Source organism: Acomys minous (genome assembly GCF_964271855.1).
Source record: "Acomys minous genome assembly, chromosome: 17".
Taxonomy (NCBI): domain Eukaryota; kingdom Metazoa; phylum Chordata; class Mammalia; order Rodentia; family Muridae; genus Acomys; species Acomys minous.
Window position 1 is genome coordinate 33912611 of NC_140500.1, and position 19710 is coordinate 33932320.

Sequence of the window (19710 nt, forward strand, 5' to 3'; positions counted from 1 at the left end):
ATTTCACAGTTTTGGATGGGCAGTAACTAGGATGTATTCTTGATAGAATAGCTGAGCTCTTTAAACCCATCCATTTTATTTCCTCTTTTTTTCATATATACTTTGCCCGCGCTTAAGATGCAAATAGTAATGAAACGCAACAATTTCCCTGCAGAGCTCAGGGTATATTAATAAATATGAAGTGATTTGCTTGAATGCCTACCATGCAAACAAGAATTTATGGGGGTTCAGGGTTCTGTAATTCACGTGTTTGTGGAGCCATATTTATAATTATAAATACTATTAATCTTCCAGACACACAGAGAAAGAGCCCAGCCATAGACCATTGCTTACAAGAAGAGATGCTGACACATCAAGGAAAAAGCTGTCTCTTTCATTTCTAACATGTTTTGTAACAGGCACAAAGACATTAGCAAACAGAGCTACTGTTTCTGTGAAGGTATCCTTCTCTTTTGGACTGCAGCTATTGACCCTCTATAAAAAGTATCATTACCCACTTATGGGTGTTTTAGGTCATTAACTCTATTGATATATTACTGTTGGTTTTCTGGAAACCGATTTCTTGAGACTATAAATAAAAAGGGAAACATATGCTCAAGCCAAGTTAGTAGAAGGAAGAAGCATGCACTTGCAGTCTAGTTTGTATGAACAAAACTCTATACGTGTGAAAGGCATGGGGATTCTGTTGAGGTAAATTGAGTGAGTTGAGTAAGAGATTGGAAGGAGTGCTAGGGTCCATGATAATAAGAGAACCCAAGTGATGCGACTGCAGCCGCCATTTTGCTCTGCGGAGCCGGTATTTAGAGCGCAGCGCCTGAGTGACAGGGTCGCCTTCGTGCATCTGCTGCCCCTCTTCGCTGGCCTGCTCGCTCGCCCACTGGCTCTCCTGCCGTCCTAGCCCCACCGCCGCCTGCTGACCTTGCTCTCTCTCTCCCGATTGCAGACATGGCTGACATCAAGAACAACCCCGAATACACTTCATTTTTTGCTGTGACAGGCGCGACGTGCGCCATGTCCTTGAGCGCCATGGAAGCCGCCTATGGCACAGCCAAGAGTGGCACTGGCCTCGCTGACGTATCTGTCATGAGGCCAGAGCTGATCATGAAGTCCATCATCCTATTGGTTATGGCTGGGAACATCGCCATCTACGGCCTGGTGGTGGCAGTACTTATCGCTAACTCCCTGACTGATGGTATCACCCTCTACAGGAGTTTGATTCAGCTGGGTGCTGGTCTGCGTGTGGGGCTGAGTGGCCTGGCTGCTGGCTTTGCCATTGGTATCTTGGGGGATGCTGGTGTTTGGGGGCACTGCCCAGCAGCCACAGCTGTTCGTGGGCATGATCCTGATCCTCATCTTTGAGAAGGTGTTCGGCCTCTATGGTCTCATCGTGGCCCCAGTCCTTCCACAAAGTAGTCCTTTTCCACTACCAGTCACAGAATAGGATGTAAAGACCATCCCTCCTCATTCCAGAACGAACAGCCTGACACTCATGCACAGGCAGCTGCCCCCTCAGGAGTTGGTCTTGTAAATGTGCAGTGTCCTAGTGCCCACTGTCTGTTACCCTCGCCTGGTCCCTGCTGCCCTGTGCTGTGGACATCTGGGCCCACTCATCTCCCATCTAGCCCCCTGACCAGTGAGGATACCAGCTTCTGGCTACCCGACCCATAACCCTAAAGTGCTCTGTGTATAAGGATGAAATAAAGTTGTCATTTTTCTCTTCACTGGATGTTTATTTATAAAAGATTTGACCTATTCATGCATCTGTGGAGCAGCCCTGGGTCCCAACTATATAGTAATCATTAGTAGAGTGTTGCCTTGTGGGGTTCCTGTTGCTGGGACGCCCTGGATGGAGCTGCCCTCCCCCTCAGCCCTGGACAGCCAGGATGGAGGGGAGAGTGCTACTGCTTGCCAGGGCTGGCTCCCAGCTGTGTCCAGTAAAAGTTCTCAGATGTGAAAATAATAATAATAATAATAATAATAATAATAATAATAATAATAATAATAAAACTCAAAACTCTATGGAAGTCTAATTGAAGAGCCAGTTCTTGTTATGAAAGAATAAGATATACTATTGCTGGAGGTGAGCTTTCAGAGAAGACAAAAATATACACATCTTATTTTCAATATAATGCTAAGTCTTTAATGTATAAACATGTTTTCTATGTTCAGCTTGGGGTTTGTCAGGTGCGGTTAGCTGGCAAATGCAGAACAGTTGATACTGAGATGTGTAAATATCTCTTGTACATTTTCAGTTCAGACATGCTGACACATACAAGTATCTCTTGCTATGCTGGTGGAGAGTTAACTGCCATCCCATCAGAGCACACTTCTATGTGAAGGTCCAAAGAGCTCACAACTTGGCAGAGGCATGGCTACAGACCAGATCTTTGTAGCACTCAATTCTCTCTAGCTTGTCATCAGGATGATAAGGTTTAAATTAACCTTAATTTGTATAAAATAATAGTTTTATCTCCCCATCAATTAATGCTTAATTAGATATTTCCATATGCTAAGGATGTGGCTAAATGGCACATTATGAGGAAATGTCATTAGTTTAGCACTAGAAATTAACTTGTATTGAAGAATGACAGATCATGTGAAGAACTAAAATTGCTCCATTATTATTGTCTTTGTTGCTATAGTGGCTAAGGAGTCCTGAATATTTACTGTGTTTCACATATGTTACTTGTATTTAATTCAGTGACTGTGTCCAGGAGCTATGACAGGAACTCGGATTTAAAGCTACTAACAATAGAATCGGAACTTATATACACCCAGCAGTTCACCTTCTCTTGTCTGCAAGCCCCACTTAATAGTGGCATTCCCTCCAACTTGAAATACTACTCCAACAGGAAAGCGGGTGCTCCGTGAACCTCAGATGGTAAACAAAAGGTCATCAAAATGTCACATGTGCAGGAGGACACACACGTGGAAGATTATGGAAAAAAACTAGACACTGATGTAGTCCTTGCTTTGGTCTGTCCTAGATTCCCATTCTGGGCTGAGTAGACCTGTATATTGTATCTGCCCAGGAAGAGTCTGTTACACAACACCTCAAAAGACTGCAAGAGACTATTGACTCACAAATGACACAGCAAGTTAAAAGAAAAGAGTTATTAATGGTGGCAAAACAACAAGCTGAGTTCATTAAATAAGTCTTCAAACTGAAGTTGAAGATGTGATAGAGTTTTTTTTTTTTTTTTATGTCTATGTACATCCAAGGGCAAAGATGATGGAGGCCAGCAGCAGGTGATGGGGCCTCTGCAGCTGGAACTTGTGAACCACCTGACCTGAGTGCTGGGAACTAAACTTGGGTCTTCTCCAAGTGAGCAGATGCTCTCTATATTTTGACAACTTACATGTTTTTCTTTCTGCCAACATAGGTCTACATATGGCTGTTGTTCTATGTTGTTCAATTACCTTACAGAGTGGTTGTGATTAGATTTTTAATAAACATTTTACTGTTGCAGTTATCAAACAACAGAGGGATTAGATGTTTTATAGGAGGGTAGAGGTGAGTATTGACTATGTGACGCCTAATTTTATGGTAATTTAGGAAATCAACTGTTCTTATGTCTTTAAATGTCTGTGACAGTTAAAATTCTAACAAGTGTGAAGAATTCAGTATTTAACAAAATTGAAACTTTAGAGATTAATTTTAATTAGTGCCATGAAAATTTATGCCTAATAAAAGATGGCTTATTGTTTCTTTTCCACTCAGCCTAACATTGCCCAGACCTCTTGAGCATAACATACAAGCATTCTGCCATTAACATACATCTAGCCCATTAATTGGAAATTTACTTAATTAGTTAATTAATCTAATGTTTGAGTGTGCCCTGTGCCAATGAAAATGCATGCGGAGGTCAGAGGTCAACTCTCAGGAGTTGGGACTCTGTGGGGTCTAGTGACTGAACTCATGTCATCAGCTCTCTCCCTCCCTACCTTACTACCTCCCCCCCCCCCCTGAAAGCAAGCACATATTCTGGCTGCACCACCTCACTGGACCCTCACCTTCATTTTAAATAAGGGATGTGCCAGTGTAGCTCAGTCTGCCCTTGAATTCCAGAACATCCCTAAGTATTGGAGATACAGGTGTTTCTCACCATGCTCTGATTGCTGTTTCTTTGTAGATTGCCATGGTGGGTGAGATTGTAAATGAACCCTATCTTATTTGAATTCTACCAATGTGATGATAACGGCAGAGACCATAGAGTATTAAAGCAGCTTCCAGTGAAGGACGTCTTAAGGCTCAAACAGTATGGCACAGATCTAGTTTCTCTTTTGTAAGTTTGGTTTCTCTTCCTTGGAAGTTATAGCCTCACACACAAGCTCCCTGAGCTCCTGGGGTTGTGTTCATTTGCTACGCATGGAAATATCATGTTGATGACCCAGACAAGGCAGTAGCCATACAGAGGGTTTGTCTGTGGACAGCCTCCTCTGAATGTCCTTCAGCACCACCATGGCCACACAGTTTAACTTACACTGAATATGTTGCTACCCTTGAACTTGCAAACCATCTATAAAGAAACAAAGGCTAGAAGGAGGCCTGGGTGCTGAAAAACATCCTATCTTCACTCTCCATACATTTATGTAGTAATTAAAAAATCACAATGCTTGGCATATTATCACACATAAAACATGACTCCAGCCGGTTTCAACTGTTGGACTTTTGAATATCCAACTATTAAGTTCTTTGCACCTACCCAAGCTATCCTCCTGTAGCAGATCACCTTATGATAACTTGATTCATTTACACAAGGCTCAGCAAGATTTCCTTGGCTTCCTCACTAAGAGAATCAAATATTTTTTGGCCATTGCCCATTAAGATGAGCTGGAGAGATGGCTGCTGGTTAAGAGTGCCTAAAGCTCCTCTAAAAGACCTTAGCTTGATTTCTGTTTAATCTGTGTCTCTAGTTCCAAGGGATCTGACCCTCATTTCTTCTCTCTGTGGTGCATGTACTCAGACTCATGCATACAAAATCAAAATAGTAAATCTTAAAAAAAATAAAATAAAACAACAACAAGAAAACTTTAATGTTTTATTATTTGAATTTCAGCTATATGCATGATTAACAGTTTGGGCATGTCTGATTTTTCTAATTCCGGATAAATTACAGGTGATACTTTAAAAAAAAGAAAAGCATATTTAAAAGAGGGAAGAACACTGAGTTCCAGGGTGGGGCTAGCAACTGTCCCTTTGTAATCTTCTTCCCACTGTTAACATTACAGAATGTAAATAGCTACTAAAACGAATGTACTAAGGCAAAAACAATCACTTTTGTTTCTATAATGAATAGCCCGCACAGTGCTTAAACTATAGGTATAGATAAGGTTTAAGTACACATATTCTTTTTCTTTCTTTTTCTTGATATCTATTTCAGTCTTGAAACAATAACGCATTACTCATTGTCAGATATTTTTTATTTCATGTCTTTTAAGGAAAATACTACTGGCCCTTCAGGATACTGATCAAATATAACATTCTGAAATGTTTCCTTAAGCAGCAGCTATGCATCCTAACATGCACTTTGCATATTGAAAAGTACTCATTGCTTTCTGTGCTCTCAAAATACAGGGCCTCAACCTTGGTTATCCTAGCATCTCATGGGCTGTCACTGCACTGCCTGACCCAGAACTTGTGGCTTCTTTATCCTGCAGTTATTTCATGGATTCTCTTGATAGTACAATAGAAAGAGAAGCAATTGAGTCAATTTTGTTCCTATAGGAATTTCTCAATGGCCAAGTAAATGATTTCTTTGTCCAATTCCCTTCTGTAGAATTTTGTTGTTTTTTGTTCATGCAGAAATACTCTAGCATGGTGCCATGTAGTCATCTCTTATTAAGCTACAGGAGAATAGAATCTCAGAGCTACAATTCTGGTTGGAAGGGGATATGAGATGCTATGTAATAGATGGCACACTGCTAGGGACCCACATTCAGCAAGGCTACATCCTGGGAGCCTGGTCTACAGCACTGGGCTGCTGAAAACTGAAAACTTCATTGGCTCAGAAACTAATTTGCAATTACTGACCTCAAAGGAAGCACTCCTAAAATTTCATTTGCTAGAAAAGATGCGGCTAGGGATTGAAAGAGGACCCTTGAGTCCTTGTAAATGAGAAGTAGAGCCATTACTTCAAATGCTTTGCTTTGTTCCACTGAAAACAAGAAAGTGAACCTACAGGAATGCTTGCTCAAATTCCACTCTAGCAGTTAAAAAAATTGAATCACAATAGTCATCACAAAAGGGACAACGAGGACAAATTACATTAGGCAAGAGACCAGTCACAAAATGGGACAGCTGGACCATGGCTCTGAATCTCCAGGTTTGCAGGGGAGGTTCAGTGTTGGTACTAGAATTACTTTTTATTTTTATCACCTGCTTCAAATGGTTAAATTCACTCTAACAATGAAAGCCGTCCATATAGTGACCTCCTATCAGGACAACTTAACTCAGTGGCCATCTCAACTGAATTTATCATTTGCCATTCCAGTCAAAATGGCCTTCTGTGCACCTCAGTCATCCATCCTTACACTTTCATGAAGCCCCAGAGCAAACTAGGACATCCGTTTGAGATTTAGGTGATCAACTCGCTCACTCTAGCACACTACTCTTGGTGTCATAAAATGTAATTTAAAACTGCTCATTTAATGCCAGGTTAGTGAGTTCCAATCTTCCTCCCAGATTTGCCTAGCAAAACCCCTAAGCACCTGGGTGAGTCAACCCTCCAGCTATTGGATACCCTATCTTAAACTTGGGTCGGTACGCAGTAGTAGGAAAGAATGGTGTCATGTTCAATGAGATGTCCAAGGCCCGGGGAGTCATTCTTGTTCTTAGTTTCTTTCCTACTGTATTTTGAAGCCATTTATAGATGAGAAATTGACACTTTTTTAATGTGGCTATATCTTTGTACCCTTCTCCATGCCCATCTCACCCTTACAGATCTGGGAAGTCCCACATGTTAAAATGTGGTGGCTCACGCCTTTAATCCCAGCACTCGGGAGGCAGAGGCAAGCAGATCGCTGTGAGTTTGAGGCCAACCTGGTCTACAAAGCGAGTCCGAGACAGCCAAGGCTACACAGAGAAACCCTGTCTGGAAAACCCAAAACAAAATCCAAATAAATGTCATTCTTGATTTCATCCCTCCCACTCTGAGCATCCTCTCTCTTCTAAAGACCGGAAGCCACAAACCCCTTCAAGGAAAAATACCCACCACTTGTCTAGCTTTGTTCCCATGGTGAGAGAGAGTTCTCAGGCAGGAATTCTCAAGAGACCAGCAGCACTCCCTGGGGGACATCTTGGAAAGGCAAACATTTGGTTCTATGTAAACGGCAGACCTAATGAATCCAACTCAGGGCATGGGCCTTTCTAGATTTTATGAGTTTCCAGAAGGCTCTGATAAACAGTGAAATTTGAGAGAGGCTTAGCTAAGCCCTCCTCTATCCTGTTCTGATCACAGTAAAAAAGAGTCTTACTTGGTTTTGCCAATTCCATTTTTCCCTCTCCAATTCATTGTCTGTCCAGTAATGAAAGAGGTGTGTGTGTGTGTGTGTGTGTGTGTGTGTGTGTGTGTGTGTGTGTGTGTGTGTAGGTCAAATGGCACACTTTACCTCAGGAGATGTCTACCTTGCTCTTTGAGATAGGATCTCTCACTAGAACTTGGGGTTCACCTATTATACTAGGCTGTCTGGCCAGTGAGTCCCCGGGATCCTCCTGTTTCAGGTTTTCCAGCACTGAGATTACAAATACATGCCTTTGCATCCATTTTTCATGTAGGTGCTGGGAACTGAACTCAGGACCTTTTGTTTGTGAAGCTAGGACTTTAATCCTCCAAGCTATCTTCCTATCCTTTCAAAGAGATTTTTATTTTTAAAACATTAAAATGAATTTAAAATTGTTTTTTATTTTCTTTTCATGTAGTCACATCTTTGGGTTTTTTTTTTTTTTTTTTTGGTATTTTTTTTTTGTTTGCTTTTTTTGTTTGTTTGTTTTGCCTCTTAGTGGATTTCAAATTATCAAGGCAAAAGTAAGCAATTTTCTCATGGTATAAAAGGAACTCTGTTAATATGACTCCATGTCAGTCTCATATCTCTTCTGACCTCTTCTTCATGTTCTGAAGCTGTTTCACTATCTTTGTCTAAGCCTTTTGATCTGCCTTGCCACTCATATTTCTCACATTTGGTGGCTTCCCATTCCTTAGATTCCTCCCTTCCCATTTCCTTTATCTTCTCTCCTACTGTCTCTCAATGACGCATTGGAATTTCTACATGCATGTTTATTTAATTGTGGACCTTATAGCTGTATGCCTGGTGGTCAGTTGTGTGAGATGTGGGATTGCATTTGTTTTATCTCCACTCTGTACCTACCTACTGCCTCTCATATCATCGGAAGTATATATAAGAAACAAGAGAATAACCACTTGCTGAATGGCCAATGCATACAGTTCTGATGGGGATCTATTCAAATAAAACAAAATGAGCATGCCTAGGACTCCCAGATCACACTCTAGCTGATAAGAGCATGGTGAGAATTCTTATGTACATGGAAAGGTGACACCTGATAAAAACTTAACATTGATGTTGAAGCATATGCTGAGAAAGACTAATAAACCAATTAATCCCATCTCATCAGTATAATAATTTTTGCATATATCACCATACTACAGGTTTTGACTACATGCGTTTAATCTTGGCTGACTGGATTGGTACTGGTGACATCAAAGAAGAAGAGGTAGATAGACTAAATTACTTTGCTTTTGATATTATTATTATTATTATTATTATTATTATTATTATTAATTATTTCTTAGGTTTCTGAGACAGGAGTCTGACTATAGTAGCTCAGGCTGGCCTCAGACTGCCTGGTCTCTTGCCTCAATTTATCTAGAATTATAAATTTGATTCTTTACAAACTTGATTTTAACTTTTCTCCACTAAATCTTGGATTTACCATCTAAGAGATTTTTTACTTTTGTTTTTATTTTTCTGCTTTTGACTATAAGTTTGATGTGTCTTCGACTTGGCACAATTTCAGCTGCTTCTTTGCATTTGTCTTTAGCCATACCTGGCATATACTAATTGGCTCCATCATTCTTAGACTCTGGAACACAGCCATGTGGACAGCAGTCCTTAAGGGAGGGAGGGAGCCAAGTATAACTAAGCTTAACATAGAGAATGTGTGAGTTAGATAATCAGCCAGTAGTGTTTTCACCAATTCCTATATCCATAGTCCTCTTTTAAAAAAAAAAAAAAGAAAGAAACTGCCAAATACACATCATATCCTTCCTCCCATCCCCCTCTCGCTTTAAGTCATCTATTACTTTTGTCTCTGATGTGAGTTTCCTACACTTTTCAGCCTTAAGTCTGTACCTTTCTTCCTAGAAGATAATATTTATGCTACTCATAACACCAAAAGAGGACCACCTGGTGTGTGTCATCCTCCATTTCATTAATTACTGCGGTGCCCCCTGAGAGACAGACTGAGGGAGGCCCTGGTCATAATTTCCCCCTTTTATTAAGAGACAGAAGGGATTGTCTTGGGTATTGACTGATGATCAACTTTGTGTCAGCATGACTGGGCTATAGAACATTCAGGTGTTCAGTCAAATGATTCTTTGGATGCCTGAAAAGCTCTGCCTAGACAAAGTCAGTATCTGAGTCAGAGACTGAGTAAAGCAGAAGGTAATGCTCATAGTCCACTCCACCCAAAGCTTGCATGTGTCTCAGTCAACGCATTCAAAGACCAAAGAGGACATAAAGATGACATAAGAATGAATGTTCTGTCTTTAATTGGGACATTGACATGATCCTGTAGAAGGAAGTAGCTGCTCAGTCAAGTTCACATTCCACAGAAAGATGGAGCGACTACAAAAAAATGTTAGTATAAGGTGATAATTCACGAAATCGTAGTTTAAAACAGAATGACATTGAAATAATTACACAAAACTTATTACTATCAAATGAGAAAGGAAGAGGTAACAGTCACATCCACAAAGAATCTAGCGTTAACAAGTAACTCATTAGGCGTATGGATAAAATTAAACGAAGGGTTTCCCAGAAATGAGGGCTAGAGTACAAACCGAATGCCAGGTCCTGGAGATGGTAAAGGCATTTGCTGCCATCCTTGAAGACTTGAATTTAATCTCAGAAATCCACATAGCATGAAGAGATGACTGACTCCTGCAAATTGTTATCTGATCTCCACATGCGTGTATTGTCCTTACCACCTTAATAAATAAATGTAAAAGAAACTAAAAAACCCAGGGCACATAATTCCATCATTATTATAATCATTATTACAGTATTATTGTATGGATGGTTATCAGCCCCCCATGAAGCCTGGAACAAATTGCAAGCTTATTTGTATATGTGCAAAAGCATATAAACAGACAACACTCATCTTAGTGATAACTAATACCTTAATTATTACCATACCAGGGAAGGAGAAGAGCAACCAGAACTTACATTGAGCTGAAGTTCATCTGTCCACTGCCCAATGAGACGATAACCAGGGTTGCTTGTGTTTGTTGTCTGGTACTGGAAAATGTCATACCGCCCAGGAGCATCCCCGTTTTTGTTAAACATCACTGGGGTGCCAGCGCTACCTGAAGAAGACAAGAGAAGGCCAGAATTAAGCAGGATTCCTTCCTGTCCTGAGCAAAGAAATTAGGAGCTAACTCTTTTGCTAGTATGATGGCCTGTAGTGTCCTCCTCATCTCATCGTAGGTCATCTCTGAGGACTGGAGGAAGACAAACTGTCTCTTCCTTTGAATGACTCTATTCTTGATCTCTCTCTGAAGTCTTTTTGTTCTAAACTTTCCTCTAAGTAACAGAAAAATCCATTTATTAATTTTCAGAGACAAAAGCATGTTTTAATATAACTCTGCTGCTAACTGTGACTGCAATACTCATGGTAGCAATTGTTATTTTGGTTTCCACTTAACAGTAAATTGTAGTCAATAAAGAATAACTTCAAAAATAGTAACTTTTTAAAATTATACATCATTAAAAGTAAGCAAAAATAATTCACTTAATGTACCTTTCTGCCCTGATTGAATTTAAAATATTTCTTGTGTTGATTTTTTTCCTAATGTATAAAGAGCCAGTATGAGACGCTCAGCAGTGTGTCTGGAAGGCATTCCACAGATAATACTTTCTTTTTCAAGCCCTTATTCAGTTAAATACTCTTAAAATGTACATTTTTGATAGAAGATGGAATGTTTTAGCATGTGAGAACTTTTGTTGAGCAAACTCGAAGACATGAATTCAAATCCTCAGCACCTCTTCATTTCTTGTATGAGAACTGGGATATTAATCTTTTCAGTTACATAGATATTTCCTGATTATGTGTTTACATACATATATACAAATGAGCTTGTAAAAGGATAACATGGTCATGTGTCTATAGCCACTGTGGTGTTGTAGCCAGTAACAGAAGGATCACCAGGGCTTGCTGGCTGCCAGCTTAGTTCCAGGTCCAATGAGAAACTATTTCTCCAAGGATTAGGTTGTGTGTGACCGAGGACACTCCATTAAACAAATGAACATTCAACACCGAGAACAAACCCACGATGAGGATCCAAAAAGAGAGCACGCACATTTGAGTTATAAGAGCAATATGAAGTTTGCCATCATGTTAAATGATACAACATCATAGCCAGGACAAAGGAGCCTCTAAGGTACATAACTCCCTATGGTTACCTATTATAAGATTTTATGATAAAGCTGAATATCAGAAAAGGAAATCAGAGCTTGTAATGGGATGAATAATGGTCCATATATATATATATATATATATATATATATATATATATATATATATATATGTTCTATAATGGTCTTTATGATACAGCAGTGTTCAAGACTGTAATATGGATAGAATCTCCTCTAAAATACAAGTTGGTCCAACATCCTTATATCAGTCTACATAAGAGAGAGACAAGGGGTGCCAAAGTGTGTGTGTGTGTGTGTGTGTGTGTGTGTGTGTGTGTGTGTGTGTGTGTGTGTGTGTCTTCTAAACAAGGAGGAGTGGTTGTAGACATACATTACAAATGACATGAGGTCCAGAATCTATGAAATGGAAGAGAAAGTGGATTTTTGTTTCATTCTGCAAAAGGACCCACATTTGCCTTCACCATTACTGAGGTCCAGGGAAACCTGTGATGGTCTTTCATATCGCAGACCTATAAGGTAATGCATACTGCAATGGCTAACCTGCTGGTAATGTTGAGACACCTGGGAATAGGAAGCCTCCGTTGATTTTTCTTTCCATCAGACTGGCCTGTGAGCATGTCCTGGGGCAGTTTCTTGATGACTAGTTAATGTAGGAGGTGCTATCATTAGGCAGGTGTCCCTATGCTATATAAGGAAAATCATTGCATGTGATCCAAAGATATAGCCAGTAAGCCATAGCCTTTGCCTCAGTTTCTGCCTTTAAGTTATTGTCTTGAGTCTTTGCCCTGGAGTCCTTCAATGATGTTCTGTGAACTATAAGCTGAAATAAACTTTTCTCCTTCTAAGTTGATTTTGGACATGTTTGTCATCACAGCAACAGAAAGCCAGAGTAAGGCCCATGTGTACAACTTAAGACATTAGCTTGCAGTTATACTTGAGGGTGGGTGTCAGGTAAAATCTGAAACACAGAACAACAGACTTCCTAGGTACAGTTAAGAAGCTGCTTAAGTTCATGTAGTAAAGGTCACTTGTCAGGACTCAGACAATTAAACCAAAATAATACTGAGTAACTGGTTTTTAAATCTTTGAGGATAGATTTAAATTACAGGTTGGCCTCTCAGTACCTTTATGCGTTTAGCAAATTATTTAACTACAGCTAATGGTCTGTCACCAGGCATACCTTTCCTTAGAGTACTGAGCACAATCACGTAAGAAGGGATGCATATTTGCTTGGGCCCTTCGTAACAGTCACCCAATAGTAATGCTTTTTAATGCTAGATTTGCGCACGTGTGCTTGTGTGATGATATGCCCTATGTGTATAGGTCTATGTGGAAACAAGAAGAGAGGGTTGGCTGCCTTGTAGCTGGAGTTACAGGCAGTTGAGAGCCACCCACTGTGGGTGCTAAAAACTGAACTCTCCTGCCAGAGCAGTAAGCTCTCTTAACTGCTGAGCTATCACCGCAGTCCTTTAATAATTCTAAATATTTCTTATTTTGTCAGTGTATATTTCCCTTTATTTGAAGCCGAAAAATAACACATAGCTTCATGTAGCCAGACAGAAGCTTTTTTTTTTTTTTCTTCAGTTCACTTGTGCCACTCTCTTGAGATCCAATTAGAATTTTCCATTTCTGGGATCTGTTTCTATTTCCCAAACAGCAGTATAGAGCCCACAGACATCTCTGAATACTGCTTTGGTTCCACAATTTTGAGTCAATGGTTGGATTGTTTGCAGCCAAAGAAACCATTTCAGTCTGCTGCTTCTATGCATTTTCAAGACATAATTGCTAGATACCATAAAAACCACTCCATCACAACTCTTTTTTAAAATCCTGAAAAGAATAAGCAGGCTACCAAGATGAGGCTTGATAGCCTATGATCATATACAGGGGGAGGAGGTCCCCCTCAGTTACAGACATAGAGGAGGGGAATAGGGTGAAAGTAGAAGGGAGGGAGGAACAGGAAGATACAAGGGATGGGATAACAATTTAAATATAATATGAATAAATTAATAAAATAAATTTTTATAAAGTTCTCTGAAATTATAATAAAATAACATCATTTCCCCTTCACTTTTCTCCCTTCTGCTCCTTCCATGTACCCCAACTTGTTCTCCTCAAATTCTTAGCCTTCACCTCCTTATATTGTTGTTACATACAGTCTTCTGTGTTACGCAAAACTCCCTATAATGATGTGGGGAACCAAATGACAGTTGACATGACACAGAATTTCAGCAACGATGTCCTGCTTTTAGCAAATACTCCAAGTTTTTAAGGACAAAAGAGGAAACTTGATGTTGTATGTTATTCATGGGAAGTGGGAGCCCTAATACTGTGCAGCAAGACATGGCCCTTCAGTGCCCACTCCTTCCTCTCGCAGGGTGGGGCTCCAACTCATACGTGCTTTGCTCTAACTACTGCGTTTTCTATTCATTATGTGCCTGGAGCCTTTTACACTTTTGTAGGGGACAAAGAAAACATACCTGAGGCCCAGAGCTCCAAACACTCTCATGTTCATCTGCCTAAACCTCATCAGAACAGGACACATGGCCTTATCTTTCTCCCTTCTCAAAAATCTTTGTGAGGGAAAATGATTCTTGTCATGCCTTTTCCATCCCTATTAAAGTTCATGATAAAAAGTATAGCAGAGGACATGAATACTTTATCTAAATGATGATTTCTAATATAGCATTGTGTAGCTTTGACCTCCTGAATGCATTCTTTAATGAAATAAGCTTATTATTTCTAGGGTGTTTTTCCCCTTCTTACAGTCCTACCCCTCGACTTATTAAAAAGGAAAATAGATAGTGTGTTTAATGGACTCTGAGAACAGAAAACAATAAAGCAAAAGAGCCCAGAGAAGAGCAAAGAAAATGTAAAAGAGGAGGTGACATGAGGACCATAATGCAGATGCATTAAGATGAAAGACAAAGGAAGGAAAGTATAATGACCTGTATAAGCAGAATCACAGAAAGGAAAGCTGACATAGATTTACTCTTCACAAGAACTCTGGGATTATAAAGTATATTTTATTTTTAAATTTTTTCTGTGTGTGTGTGTGTGTGTGAGAGAGAGAGAGAGAGAGAGAGAGAGAGAGAGAGAGAGAGAGAGAGAGAGACAGACAGACAGACAGACAGACAGACAGAAACAGAGAGACAGAGAGACAGAGAGACAGAGATAGACAAAGAGAGAGAGAGAGGGAGAGAGAGAGAGAGAGAGAGAGAGAGAGAGAGAGAGAGAGAGAGAAAGAGAGAGACAGAGAGAGACAGAGAGAGACAGAGAGAGACAGAGACACAGAGAGAGAGACAGAGACACAGAGAGAGAGACAGAGAGACAGACAGACAGACAGAGACAGACAGACAGAAACAGAGAGATAGAGAGACAGACAGAGAGAGAGAGAGAGAGAGAGAGAGAGAGAGAGAGAGAGAGAGAGAGAGACAGACAGAGAGGAGATGTTTATACGTGTAAGTCCAGGTTCCCCTGGAGGCTAGTAGAGAATACTGGATGCCCTGGCTCTGGAGTTACAGGCAATTGTGAGCCACCCAACACCTGTGTTGGAAACTGAACTAGGAATCCTCTGAAAGAGCAATAAGGACGCTTAACTGCTGAGGCACGACTTCAGCCCCCACAAGAACTCTGTTAGGAAGGATACAGACCCATAGCCACAGGCAACCATGAGAAAGTCTTATCGTAAGTTATTTGGAGCGTGCAGAGAGGGAGAGATCATCCTAAGTACGGAGCATGAGGGCAGTCTTGATGGGAAAGAGCGTTCACTCCAATAGGACATAAGGAGTTTCTGACTCTAACAGGATTTTTCATTTTTGTGTGGACCTAACTTGGTGGAGTCTACCTGCCAGGGCTTACAAAGCAAGGAGGCAAGAATAAAAGTAATGGTTTAAGGTTTGATTAAACTTTCCTACATCTATAAGGCATCGGGGTATGTGTGGAGTACTTCACGGCCAGGGCCTCAGCACAACACGCTTTCTAATCTTCCAACCAGCTCTGTCCAAAGAAAGAACTGCGGTGGAGTTTGAGGGAGGGGAGGGGCGGGAGAGAAGGAGAGGGAGAGAGAGCCGGTCTGTGATCTAGCAGGTAGCTAAGAACAGATGACAACTCAGAGTATAGCCAAGTCTGATATCTATGCCGGATAGCACTGTATGTCAGAAACTGTTTTTCTTCCAGAACAAAGAAGCTTTGAGGATCCCAGATGACAAAACTATTTTCTGCATCAAAGCATTTACCCAAAAGGTTTTCTCTTCTTTTTTCAAATGCCATGTAGAATCCAAATTTCTGTACGGATTCATGTTCTTTTCATCTTTCTGCTCAATAGGCCACCTGAAGCCATACTGCTGAACCCAATGAGAACATGGATTCTACGCTTTGGCCAGGCCACCAGAGATAGCAGTTCCCTGGTCCATTGCACCGGCAAAGGTAACGTGGAGTTATAGGCATAAGAACTGATGCCGGTTATCATGGAAACTGCAGCTTTAAGTGTGGGCAGAACACTTACTTATCTTTACTTGTGTATGTAGCATCTTGCTTTGCTTCCAGAATGGTAGGTCAAAGTTCATTGTTTATAGTACAAAAATGTCAAGAAGACCAGTCAGTACTTAATTACATTTTATACATTGGCAATTCCATAATATCCTTCCATATCAGTCACAGAAAGACACAGATAACTTGAACCTGAGTCTCACCACTCTAGGAAGAAAAGCAAAAATATCTGAGATGTGTTTTTACAATATACATCTGACTTTCATTTCTTTCCTAGGAATCAGTAAGTCTAGATATAGGCTTTAGATATAGGTTTTGGAATTTTATATACCAAACTGCTTCAGTTACATTAGAAAATGTTTCCATTTCAGCCTGTTAATCAACATAGAGATGACTAGAATGAATTTTTACTTAGGTCTCTGCATGTGTTTGTGAGTCAGGAAAAGGAGAGTAGTTTCTAAAAACAAAAAATCTCTAAAATAGGTCCCACTCATATTCCAGGAAGAGGTTACCTAATTGGAGAAGCTGTGGCAAGACTTTCCAGACACTTTTATTATCAGCTACAACAATGCTTTTATGAATGTGAAGGTCAATATTACTGAGTTGTACTCTGCTGGTTTACAGAAAAGCTTCTAGGGGTAAATGGGTGCTTTCCTTTCCCCCAAAGTCTATAGAGAACTAAAACTATGCTTAATAAGAAAAATAAAATATAAAATCTTTGTAACTATGATAAAGGAAGGCTGAACTCTTCATAGCAAATTGGAGGGAGGTGTGAGTTAGACTGCTCCCTGTCATTTGGTAGTTGTGAGTCAGATATTTTCTCCTCTTTAGTCATTTATTTATTTACCTAAAGTGAAGAAGATAAATCAGAAATAAAGATTTCTAGTTTGATTCTTTGGACTGAAAATGATATTTCTAGTAAGATCTTAGTGCCAGGTGTTCTTATGTGTTTTGAGGTCCCGTCAATCACTCTTTGACCTCTAGGTGGGCAGATTTAGAGAGCATGAGACATAAATGCATATCTGCCTATATATCTATTTTGATACATATCTGCATATGCGCATGAATTTATTTTGATTCAGCAATTTTAATCATACACAATTTCTAATAATGTATTGCCATATCCGGCACATTTCTCATTATACACAACATCTTTAATATTGTCTCAGTCCTATTACATGTGAAAGAAAGCTAGACTCAGAATAAAGGACCTCGCTAAATGCATATTTACTAGCTGTTCTTGTTTAGTTTTGTTGTTGTTTGTTTGTTTGTTTGTTTGTTGTCAACTTGACACAAGGTAGAGTTATCTAGGAAAAGGAACTGAGAAAGTTCCTCCATCATATTGCCCGTAGGCTGTTGTATAGGGCATTTTCTTGATTAATGATTGATATGGAAAGACCTAGAACACTGGGCCTGGTGCCACCCCTGGGCAGGAGTGCCTGAGTTTTATAAGAAAGCAGGCAGAGCAAGCAATAGAGAACAACGCAGTAAGCAGAAACCCAATATAGTCTCTTATTCAGTTCCTACCTTCACGTTCTTCTATAGTGGAATGTCCTGTGAATCATAATTTAAATAAACTCTTTCTCTGGCAAGTTGATTTTGGTCATGTTGCTGTATTGCAGCACAGACACTGTAACTAAGACAGTAGCTATGTGCAATGTCTGAATACGGTAAATTTTGTCTCTAGCTTTTTATAGTCAGATATCATTTCCCCAAATTACTTGTACTCATATTTTACTTCTTAATCCATTTATTGTTGTTTTGCTGGTCTTTGATGATATTGGTAGAATTATTTGTTACAATCTCTATTAACTTTTACATCGACCACACATTGAGTTTTAACTGAATCTCCTAAGTTTTGGCATCAAGACATCTTAAGACTGAGACTATAGGAAACTTATTATCAGAGAGGGGATGTTCCTCTCATGTCTCCTACACTATTTATTAATTTTCTCTATTTACATTTACTAGTCTCTTTTAGGTCGCTTATCACAGCAGTGTTTTGTAGTCTGAGGAGTAAATCAAAACCTGAGATGTAGTTTACATAACAACTTTCAGCTTTGATCTTGTAACCATCCATCTCCTGACTTTTCCCTTTCTTTTCTTTCTTTTCTCTGTCACCTACATTCAATAAAGATAAAAAATGGCTTCATTTAAAAGACCTAGATCCCAAGAAAAGAACATTCCTGTACTGGCTGGTTTTGTGCCAATTTAACACAAGCTAGACTGGTCAGAAAGGAAGGCACCTCAATTGAGGAAATGTCTTCATGATATGTAGCTATAAGACATTTTCTCAATTAATTATCAATGTGACAGGACCCACTGTGTACTCAGAACAGCACCCTGGGCTGGTGGTCTTGGGTGCTATTAAGAAAGCAGACTGAGAAAGCCAGAGGAAACTAGCCAGTAAGCAGCACCCCTCATTGGCTTCTGCAACAGCTCCTGCCTCCAGGTTCCTGCCCTGTTTGAGTTCCTGTCTTGACTTCCTTCTATAAGAACAGTAATACAGAAATGTAAGCTAAATAGCCTTTCATCTCCCCAGCTTGCTTTTTCATCATGGTGTTTTGTCACAGCAGTAAAAAGCCTAAGACGATACCACAGCCTTCTAGTATACAGTCATCCATTCTGTTTTAAGTTTCATCCTTCATTATTCTCACACTTGTTTGATGACTTAAAAGTATATAATTAATTAGGTTTTGCTCTTACTTGAGTCAATAGTAATGCCATCATGTAATTTCTGTAACTTGTGAAACAGGAGATCATATTTGCTTAGCATTCCCAACAGTATGGACATTTGGAGACTTACCGTTGAAGTTAACATTGCGGATATACTTCAACAATTTCTTGCCCCCTGCTTGCTCCATCTCTGGGCACACTCCCCGGTAGTCAGCACACAGATCCTTATTCATGTGATGAAGGGCATGCGCCATGGCATAGACAGCATCGATCACAAACTGGACTTTACCCTCCTGCTCATAATTGGAGTCTTTTCCAATTCGCTCCTGTCCTGCACATTAAAACAAGAAACACACACAGCTCGGCACTGAGTGGGAGTGCGCAATTCCATTTGTTTTTGTTCATGCATAAAGACAACCGTATCCCAGAAGTCTAACAATGTGAACCACATAGCCCCCTGTGGTCATCATGTCCTGGTTTTCTCATTTGTGGAATTTTCCTTTGGAGGTTATCTCACTGACAGACCGTTTTAGCAGATTTTCCTTAGAAGCATAAAGCCAAAGAAACACAGTGATGACTTTTGTCATGAGCCAACATGGTACCTGGAGTAGCATGTTGCCAGAGCATCAAGGGTTTATATTTTTTGTCTTAATATGATGAGATGTCTATGTTACAATATTTAAAGCTTGCTTGCTCTGGAAGGGACAACGGGAACATGACAGGCAGGTGCACAAAGACCTCGAAGCTTGAAGTCATCATCCTTCCCAAATTTTCTTTCCTGGAGCGTTCCTGTGTCCACTGCGGTCATTACTGGTGACTTGGGTACTCAGAACAGGAACTCTGGCCTTATTTTTATTTCAGCCCCCACTC

At 40.0% G+C, this 19710-nt stretch overlaps 1 protein-coding gene and 1 pseudogene across 5 annotated transcripts in view; one reads left to right on the forward strand and one right to left on the reverse strand.

The window, feature by feature from the left end:
* GRM7 (glutamate metabotropic receptor 7) overlaps positions 1 to 19710 on the reverse strand; it is an 861915-nt gene that overhangs the window by 258827 nt on the left and 583378 nt on the right. For all 4 annotated transcript variants that reach the window (XM_084765938.1, XM_084765937.1, XM_084765940.1 and 1 more), the window contains exons 6-7: positions 18971 to 19171; positions 10465 to 10604 (exon numbers count right to left, since the gene is read on the reverse strand). In XM_084765938.1, the coding sequence (XP_084622064.1) occupies positions 10465 to 10604; positions 18971 to 19171 (341 nt within the window). The remainder of the gene's footprint in view (positions 1 to 10464; positions 10605 to 18970; positions 19172 to 19710) is intronic.
* LOC311588360 (V-type proton ATPase 16 kDa proteolipid subunit c-like) lies at positions 846 to 1713 on the forward strand (annotated as a pseudogene). Its single transcript has one exon. The product of its transcript is annotated as a V-type proton ATPase 16 kDa proteolipid subunit c-like (transcript).